Genomic DNA, 10,582 nt, shown 5'->3' with positions numbered 1-10,582 from the left:
TATTGTCTTGCTGCCGTGACATGATGTTAGATTCTTCTAAAGCAAGGTTTGTCATTCGTGCCATAGATGAAGCATCCTGATTCAAATAATAAGGAAACTATTTAGAATTATTTTACTTTCTTGCTACCACAATGAAGAAATCAAGAAGGTTAGTTTTGAAAATGGCAAGTGCAAAATGAAGTTATTTTCACACAGTTCCAGAAGGAAATTTGTTGTGCGCAATCGTTTGAAACAATTGGGCTTTATTCATAAATGATATTGAAATTCTTATTTTCCTTCTAGTAGATGAGAAGCGTGATGTTTCAAACGAAGAGCAGTTGGCATTAGCAGTGAGATATTTTGATAGAAAAGGGCAAGGTTATTGAAAGATTTTATTGGAATTAAACATGTTGCTTCACAATGCAGTAACTTCAAGCTGCAGTAGAAGAACACTTGCAAAGCATCTGAGGCTTACATAAGATCGCGTCAGTATGAATGGGATCTAATATGCGTGGGGATTTAATGTTTGAGCTCTCATTCTTATGATAATCCAAGCTTTTATTTTCATTGTTTGCCATCAATGCAATTATGCTTAGTTAGCCTGTTGGCCAAGAATATTGGAGTGAAACATTATTTGAGTTTGCTTCAAGATTATAAATAATGTTTCGGAGCTTTCTTGTTAAGAGATCAGATACTATGAAAGCAATTCAGCCTGAAAAAATTCTTATCACATCTAAGCTGGCATTTAATAAGCGGCAGAGGTTTAAATCAAGAGCTATTTCAAAGGTCCAGTGATACCGATTGGAGTTAATTTCATTACTCTAATTAGTCTTATGAATGTATGCTTTAGTAATCGAGGTGCCGGATCATTAAAGGCGAAGGGGTAAATGATCAACAATCAGTTGAAGCAGGACTTTGATTGATGTGATGGAGTCATTTGATTTCATTTCACAATCGCATTGATGATTGATTATCTTGGGAATTAGAATGAGTTATCACAATCCTACAAAGAAAAGATCAGGACATTGAAAATGCAATGACATTGGTGCACATATTCTAAACTCGACTACAGGTACTAGGGAAAGTGGATGGACTTGTTCTTTAGATGAAGTTTCTCATTTTTGTATGTTTTTTGAAGTTTACAGTTTCGAAGATGAATGAACTACAAAACGTCGTCGAACGTACGAAGAGGTGAAGAAAGAACACACTTACATCATTATCGTGTTGAGCTTCTATACTGTAGTTGACATGCAACTTCAAGAGATAATAATCGCTTTCCGAACTAACGCACTGAATTGCTTCTTTGCTGTGCATTGCCTTAAATCCAACTGATACTTCCAAGCTATTGATGAGAGGAATTGATTACGTAGCTGAGTTATAATCCAAATGATTTTTACATTGATCTTGTGGCTCTTAAAATCAATTATCAATTATATTATTGATATGCGTACCAGTGCTGAGTTCTCCTCTCTACACAATATTGCTCTGATCTTTCAAGCAATATGTTAAGTTTCAAAGAGGATGATGTGTATCCGGCTGGTTTATAAAACCCCCCGACTCATTATTTTAGCATGGACTTTACAGTATGCTACTTGCTACAGTGGAAAGAGCATTTTCTGCAATGAAGGATTGTAACATCGACTACGTGAGTAGGTGGGGTGATGATTGGCTCAACGATGTCTGGTGCCTTATATTGAAAATGATGTATTTGGATTTAATTCCTAATGAAGTATAATGCAGCATTATCAGAAATGCAAAAAGATTATTTAAGCTTGTAATAATTTTAATTTATAATCATAATTTATTTTTGCTTTGAATATGTTCTTTTTTTTATTAATATAATATATAATATTTCATAAGCAAAATTTGCCCAGCCTGAAATAAGCTGTTTTCGCACCTTGCTCTTGACTAGTATACAAAAGCTCTCAACCAAATAAAACACAAAAATGGCTGCGTTTGATTAGAAATTTAGGTTTCACTTTGGGATGGTTTTCTTGCATTTCTTAAATGCATTTTAGGCACAAAATTAAAAAAAAAAATTCTATTTTAATTATTAAGATTAGTAAGAAAGTTGTCCTAACGCTAGCCATTAGAGTCAATATTTAAATTCGAGCTTTTGCATACATGTTGAAGTTTAAATTAAATAGTTCAACCTAATTAAATATAATAACAAACAGCCCTAAACTATCTAGATATTACAGAAAAGACCGCGGATCCATTATGGTCCTAACTGTCACAACGAAATGTAAATGTTTCAGTTTTGAGCTTCAATGACAAATTTAGGCTGTACTTTTAATAACTAACTTAACGTAGCGTTACCGATTCATATGGCGTACTCGTGCATTAAAGGAAAGCTTATCACAGCAGCACGTAGCTAAACGACTTATTTACCAACTCGCTGCCTATTGTTGAAGCTTTAGGTTCATAAGAGGTTCCAAGTTCGAGTCCATAGTGTCATGCGTTGTGTGTGTGAGTTTGACCTTAAGACTAAATGTCCAAAAAAAAAACGACTATTTAACCGACTGCTTTAAAAAAAATTAACAAAAATATATTTTAAATGCAATAAGTGAAGTTTTATCCATTAATAATATTTAAATCTAAAATTATCTCAATCTAATTTACAATTATTGTTCTTTGTATAATTAGGTTTCTATAAATTTTAGTATTTCATCTTTTCCCACGTGAATTTATAATATTTCGTTATTTCTATGTTCTCCGTTAATTTTTAGAGTTATTAATGTAGCTTTTTTTTTGGGACATTGGCTTCATTAGGATAGTTTTCTTACGCTTCTTAATCAAGACTTTCTAATATAAAAATTTTTAATTTTATATAACTTAATTTTTGAAAACAGTAAGAAAGTCATCGCAACAGTCTTATAAGCTAATTAAAAGTAAATTCAAGCACATCACAATAACAATATCAAATCGAAAAAAAATTTTTGTAACAATGCTCTTAACAACAGACCAATGTGAGTAGTATTCAATGTATTCGCAATATTTGTAAAAGTAATTGTGAAGCTATTAGAATAAATACTTTTTTTGAAAATTAGTACAACGCAATTTTCTAACAGATATAAAAATTTTCTTTGAATGCAGGTGAAAAATAGTGGTCGATCAAAATTGTAGTTACTAGTCAAAAAAAAGAAAGCCATTAAAAAGCTATTCCAACGAAGCCTTAACCATCTTTACAATTTGTCATATTTTTATTTGTAAAGAGAAACCCAAATAATTATATATCATCATGTGAATATATTTGAAATTATTGGAAATTGGGATAATGATCAAAAATGATCCTTGAAACTTTTAAGAAGATCAAATTAAATAGTTTCTACTACATTTAAAAATTTTAATTTTAGTCATTTGGTTTTTAAAATAATCCTAATGATTTCAAAAATGACTAATTGATCCATTTTCAGATCATATGAAATTAGTACTTTTAATCTTTATATAGTCCTAAAATATTATTTTGGTCATTCAAAAAATTAGGATCGATTCAGTAATTATTCTATACATTATAATCTTAAATAAGATTAAATAATTTTAGATCATTTGGATGAAATTTAAAACAAAATTTTAGATATTTTGACATATTTTTTATCATCACAATTACAAATCATATGAGCCAATGTAACCTTGCATGTGCGATCAAATAACATTTTATCATTAAATTATAAAATTACTTATCTTCCATTCAGACTTAATATTTTTTAACTAAAAATTAGATTCACAACTTCTATTTCTATTTATAAAGAGAAAAAAATAATTAAATGTGGGAAAATCTTTGTCTCTTCCCCCACATATTATAGAAATAAAAAAAGGTTTTATTATACATTATTCTCTCTCTCTCTCTCTCTCTCTCTCTTCTCTCTAAATAGATTGAAATGCAATCTTTCTTCTTAGAGGATTATCTATAATTTTATTAAATTAAATCTAATATAAATTATACTTATAGAATATTAGTAATTTATTTTCTAATATATTGAATAATACTCTAATTTTTGTATGTTTTACATAAGTTTTTGAAATAATCTCGCCTCCAAACTAAAATTTATCTCTTTCAAAAGTATTTTTTTCTCACCTTCCAAAAAAATTTATTTTGTGCGACGCGAATACGGTCGGAGACCAACAGAATGCATCATGTCACCCTTTTACTCAGTAACTTGACCATTTTGATTGGTCCTCCGGATTGTCGTTCTCCATCCGGTCTCTACATAGCATAATTTTTTCTTTTTGAGTTGTTTGGGAAAACTGTATTGGTCTTATAGAGTTGGTTGTGAAGTTGCTGTGAAAAAAAAATCTATTAATTATTATAGAGCGTACAGCTTTTCTTCATAAAATTTTTTGAAAAATAATGAGAAAATGATAGTCAAAATTTATTTATTATATAAAATAAACAGTTAAAAAACTATCTAAATAAATACTTAACTCAATTTTCATAAGAATTTTGATATATTTTAATGTTGGGGCTAGATCATCGCGGCGTTGATTTACAAATCACGTCCGAGCGTTGAACGAATATTCAGCAACATCAACGAAAAAGAAATGAACACATATTTTTACGTGGAAAACCCGAGAGAGAAATCATGGGGTACCCGTAGCCCAGCTGAAAAGTTCCACTAGTTCTTTTGTAAAATTACAAAAACTTGATTCGTCCCACAAATGGGACGATCAGATTATAACTTGAGAAATTTCAAAGCTTTTGGCATATCCCGTCGTTTCTGAAATCAGCAGAGTTTGGGTATTCAGGCGGGAGAAGAGTCCGGCGGTGGTACAAGGAGGAGAGGATTCTCATTTCTCCTTTCTCTTCTTTCTTCCTTCTTCTCTTCTTCTTAAACTTGAGTCCTTTGTGAGAATGAGGGCTTTATTTTAATTTTTCTGCGAGTGGCATGCTTGTAAAATAGGTGTGGAGATATGGGCGAAGTAGGAGTGGTCGATGGACGCCGATATTGAACCTTCGATCGTGCCACCGTTCGTCGGACATTCTGGAGGCTTTATGAAGTGGAATTGGCGATCTTGTCTCATTGGATTTTCGCCTCGTCGAGCCCTTCGATTCAAGTATAAGCTCGTTAAAATCGGAGACCGTTTAGTAACCTCAAATTGGGTTTGAACCTTCCAACAGCGCTTTGGGATCCTTGATTTGGATCCATTTTGGCTCGGATTGGGTTGAATTTGTTCGTTGGGTTGTATTTCCGAGACGCTCAGTTCGACTATAAGCTGCTGAATCGGGTTCGAATGCTCTTGATTTTAATTATTTGAAGTTTCCGGTTTGATTTTGCTCGAGATTCGTTGCTTGAATAATAATTTTTTTTTAGAATATTCAATTAAAAAAATAAAAATCGATAAAAACGTTGATCCTTCAGGAAATCAGTGGGATTCAGGCAGAATCTTTGTTCCAGATGTTCCATGCTTTTGTCGCATGTGCTAGTATAATGAACTAAAATGCACTAGACAAGTTTGTCAACATGACACGTTACTAAAGTTAAGCTAGAAAGGCTCAAATGGTCGCTTGTCATTTAGCCTTTTTTTTTTTTTGGGTTTGAAAAAATTGGGGCAGAGCCCATATATTAAAATGAAGAAATGGTTACAAAGTTAAAAGAAAACCTGTAAACCCAAAATTATATCATAAACAGAAAAATAACAAAACCCAGCCGAAAACAGAAACAGGGATTACTGAGGACCCCCAAAAACGGGCTCAGGAAAAATGAGACCGATCCCAATAACAAAACTGCATGTAGATAGAATAACTCAGAGCCCCCATAAGCAGCAGAACCGGACATGCCACGGTTGCCAAAGCAAACAAAATCGAAGTAATAGCACTTGCAGTAAGTGCCCAACCAATTGCCAAAGAAGGGACAAAAGAGCCCTGGCCGTCCAGGGGCGGAGGGGTTAGGAGCCGGTCCCAATCATCATTGCCCTTGAAATCCATCAGTATGTAAACGTTGATGCTAAAAGAAGCATTGTGGGAACTTGAATTGCAGCTTATCCAAAAATTTCCAGCATTTCGTTTTGACCTTAAGCGCATGAGAGATCTTGTTACAGATGGTGATATGGTCTTCCGAAATCCCTTCAAAACGTCTAACATTTCTTTCCCGCCAAAGATAGTAGACAGAGCAGCAAATGACCAAAAAACAAAATTTCTTTTCTTGCCTATCAAAATGTTGTATATCTTCAAAAAATTTAAAACTTTGAAGTAAAGAAGGCCTAAAAAAGAAGCCGCCAAAAGAGGGGAGAAGAGCAGATAAAACCCCAAAAGAGAAATCACAGGTAAAAACATGTGCAAAATAGATTCATCCACCTTTCCACAAAGATGGCAAGTGCTGTTAATAAAAATGTTCCGCTTTCTCAAATTATCAGCAGTTGATACACCATCACAAACAGCAAGCCAACCATAAGAAGAGTACTTAAGAGCAGACCTCTTGTGCCAAATGAAAATAGACCAGTTAACCTTCTCAACAGCAGAGTAAAAAAGCTTCCTGAAAGTTTTAAAGCACAGTTTACCAACTCCGGTCCATTCCACACAATCCAAATGATTGTCCAAAATGGGAATAGAGGAGATAATGTGAGAGATACCCGAAAGAGTGTAACCAAACAGATCCCAAAACCCGTCCACAATCAAATTTTTAACAGCAGAATATCCAGAAACAGTAGAATGCATAAGTTCATATCCGGCCACACCATTAATCCAGGGGTCCCAGATAGAGTCCATGATACAGTTATAACGGGTAACCACAAATTTTAAATTCTGCTTGAGTCTAGTAGCAGTCTTGCAGGTGAAAGTCCAAAATTTAGAAGCTTTAGCAGTTGGGGGTTTCAAAGGGGAAGAGTTTCTCAGTCTAAACCAATCACCAGGTAGGGAATTAGAGGAATAAAATCTCCAAATGAAGGAGCAGCTGTAACCAAAAGAAAGAGAATGAATGTCAGGTATTCCCAGCCCACCCATCTCCGTAGGTAGACAAGTTTTTTTCCAAGAAATTAAGTGGAGTTTCTTCCCAAAGGAAGTGCCGTGATATAGAAACTTAGAGCATAACTTGTCAATGACTTTGCAGCAGCATTTGGGTAAAATAGCTCCTCTTATCCAATAAGTGATAGTATTTGCAATAGTAAACTTCAAATATTGGATTCTACCTGCAAAAGACAAAAACTTAACTTTCCAACCAGCAAGTAGAGTAGAAAGTTTACTCAGTAGTGGTTGGAAGTGAGTCAAAGTAATATTTTTTAATGGGAATGGGAATACCCAAATAGCTGATGGAATGATCAGCAAGGGAGAAACCAAGCAGGTTGGAAATGTCATGGGCAGCAGTGGTATTAGAGGAGAAGAGGATAGAACTTTTATTATCATTGATGTAAAGCCCAGTAGAGGCAGCAAAATTATTGAGAGTGTCTTTAAGATCCATGGCATTTTGTAAGGAAGCTTCCCCAAACACCAATACATCATCAGCATAAAGTAGATGGCTGAAATTCATAGAGCCACAAGAAATGCCTTTGAAACTGCCTTCCTCCAGAGCGGAGGAAAATGCATCCATAACCACAGTAAAAAGAAGGGGTGATAAGGGACAATCTTGACGGAGACCCGAGGAAGATTTAAAGAAACCCTCCAAAGTTCCATTAATAATGACAGAAAAAGGAACATCCATAATACACCCCTTAATCCAGGTAATAAACTGTTCAGGGAACCCCTTTATGGCAAGCCTTTGCAAAAGAAACTCACGGGAAACAATATCAAAGGCTTTTTTAATATCTAATTTAGCACAGAGGAACTTGTTAACCCGTTCAACATTAAAGGTCCTCAAAATGTCAGCGGCCAGCACAATGTTATCCGAAGAAATTCTTTTGGAGATGAAGCCAGCTTGGCTTTTATGAATGATGAAAGGCAGCACCTCTTTAAGTCTAATTGCCAAAATCTTCGCAATGATCTTATAGAGAACATTACAAAGAGAAATCGGACGGTAATCAGAGATGTTAGAAGCATGTGAGTGTTTTGGGATTAAAACAATACCCGTGGCTTTGGCGGCAGAGGGCAGCTGGCCTGAAGAAAAGAAATGTTTAACAGCATTGCAAACATAGAAGCCAATCACCTCCCAAGACCTTTTATAGAAAGTAAAACTAAACCCATCCGGACCCGGAGAGGAGGAATTAGGCCCCGAGAAGACAACAGATTTGATCTCATCATTGGTGATCGGGGCAATGAGAGGTTGAATCAAATGGGAGGGAATGACACTCCCAGGAGGAAAACTAGAAATATTCGGGCAACTAGGAACGGGAGTATTATAAATTTTCTTAAAGTAAGAAACCGCAGCATTTGCAATGTCCTAATGGGAGGAGAAAGTTCCTTCAGAAGTTGAAAGTTCAGAAATGAGATTGTGATTGCCTCTAGATTTGATACGAGCATACAAAAACCCCAAATCATCCTCCCCATTGGAGAGCCATTTAGCCTTGGCCCTTTGAATAATCCACGAAGACCAAGCAACATTCAAATTATGAAGTTCTTAATTAGTTACTTTAAGATTGTCATTCAAATTGGAATCAAGTGGATTACCAGAAATCAGGTAAAGCAAATGGGATTGCCTTTTCTCAGTAGCACTTATTTTATTCATGATAAAGGAGGAATCAGCCCAACTCCTTTTCTTAAGCAAAATTTTCAAGTCTTTCAGTTTCCCATATAAGTTACAAATCGGACTCCCCCCAAAATGTACAGAAAAAGCCGCAATAACATTCTCCCAATAACCATCCATATTAGTCCAATAATCCTTGAATTGGAACCTACCAAAATTGGGAATAACAGACCCAGAAAAAGCAAAAGTGGTGAATGGTCCGAGCAACCAGGTGCTTCAACCTTGTAAAAGGACTTAGGATAACAATCCAACCAGAGTTGATTCACAATCATTCTATCAAGTTTAACATGGACAGGGTCATTTGCACGTTTGTTAAACCAAGTGTAATGGAGTCCGGTAGAAGCAAATTCAAAAGTGCCAGAGGAAGAATACCATCCATTCAATTCACCAAAATGACTAAAGTGAGTGGGGGAGCCACCCGACTTATCATTGGAATCTTTATAACAGTTAAAGTCCCCCATTATGACCCAAGGGGAAGTAATATTGACAGCAATAGAAGACAGGTCCTGCCAAAGTAATTTCCTATCCTCCAAGGAATTTGCCGCATAGACCACAGAAACTAAGAACTTTTTCGAAGCACCATAATGAATACAACCATGTATTAACTGAGAAGAAGAAAAAGATGGGATAAAAGTGACCACAGCAGGGTTCCACTTAATCCATATCCGACCAGGAAATGAGTGATCAAAGTTGTTGCAACTGTTTTCATTGGGGAACACCATATGTGAATTAATAAACCAGGGATCCGCGAGATGAGAGGGATTAATCTTGGCTTCCAGGATACAAAGGAAGTCAATTTGTTGAGCAACAATCAGGCGTTTGACAGCCAGAACTCTATCCGAGCTAGAGAAACCACGGACGTTCCAGCAATAAATTTTAGGTAGGTTCATTTTGACTTAAAAGGTTGCGATTTTTTGGAATTTTTGGCTCTGGTAGACTTTGAGGTGTTAACTTTGTAGTTGGTGGATTTTCCAGGAGGATCATCAAGCTTAGACTCTACCACATTAGAAGAGGATTTGGGAGAGTAGTGCACAGCTATGTCAGGAGGTTCTTCGGGTTCAAGGATAGCAAATTTATTGGGAGACAAGGAGGAGTTGATCTGTTTAGGTTGCCATGTAATGGTGGAAATAGTAGAGTCCAAATTCTGAGAAGACTTAGGGGAAGGGGGAAACACAGGTCTAATTTTGGAAGGGTTGGAGACAGGCAACGGTAAAGCAGAGGAAGAAGGGATGTCTGAAGAAGAGAAATCTTCAGAAGAAGAATTTAAGTTTGGTATTGGATCTTTTGGTGGAGATAAATGTGATAGAGGAAGAGAATTTATGGGTAGAGTAGTAGAAGGAGGTAATGGATCAGTCAAAGGTAAAGGCGAAGGCAGAGAAAGAGGTGGTTGGATAGGGCCAACTTGAGAGTCCGGTTGGGAAGAAGGAAGGTTAACATTAAGAGGAGCATCAGGTTTAGGCAAGATTGCCGGAGCCTTAGTGGGAGGTGGCAGTCTGGGAGGTCTAGCACGGCTAGTGCTCCTACCCCGGGAGTTGGGAATAGTAATAGGTTTAGGCGGAGGGTTTTTGACAAAGAGAGGATGGATGAACCAAGGAACCACAACCAGTACAAGGAACATGTTTCCAATCATAGATAACCTTAAGAGAAAAGTCATCACCATCCATGGAGATGGGAATTTCATCTGGAAGAGTAGAGGAGTTGGTAACCATGACACAGACCTTGGCATAGGTTAATCTTGTTTTTCTTGCCGTTAAAGCGTCAACCGCCAAAGGGTGTCTAATGAAGCTGGCAATTTTCGAGATGCCCTCAGGATTCCAAACCGCCAAGGGAAAGTCCACGATTTTAATCCAAAGTGGAATGGATGTAAAATCTTCCCTTTTCGGCTTGAATTTGGGAGTCCACTTCTGTAAAATGAAGGGTCTCCCAAAGAAGAACCAAGGCCCCCCCCGACCAGGCCGACTTCAAATCCTCCCAAGGGAATTGAAGAACTT

The 10,582-nt window shown here is 36.2% G+C and overlaps 1 protein-coding gene across 1 annotated transcript; it reads right to left on the bottom strand.

Moving 5' to 3' along the window:
• Nucleotides 1–5,671: 5,671 nt before the first annotated feature.
• On the bottom strand, nt 5,672–10,317 carry LOC110106006. The gene is made up of 6 exons (XM_020835724.1): nt 9,530–10,317; nt 8,844–9,290; nt 8,478–8,739; nt 7,214–8,288; nt 6,242–7,104; nt 5,672–6,121 (listed from the first exon to the last, which is right to left on the bottom strand). The coding sequence occupies exons 1-6, from the start codon at nt 10,315–10,317 to the stop codon at nt 5,672–5,674; spliced, it is 3,885 nt and encodes a 1,294-aa protein (XP_020691383.1).
• Nucleotides 10,318–10,582: the final 265 nt, after the last annotated feature.

Source organism: Dendrobium catenatum, unplaced genomic scaffold (assembly GCF_001605985.2).
Source record: "Dendrobium catenatum unplaced genomic scaffold, ASM160598v2 original_scaffold_104518, whole genome shotgun sequence".
Lineage (NCBI taxonomy): Eukaryota > Viridiplantae > Streptophyta > Magnoliopsida > Asparagales > Orchidaceae > Dendrobium > Dendrobium catenatum.
This window is presented reverse-complemented; position numbering and strand designations above follow the sequence as displayed.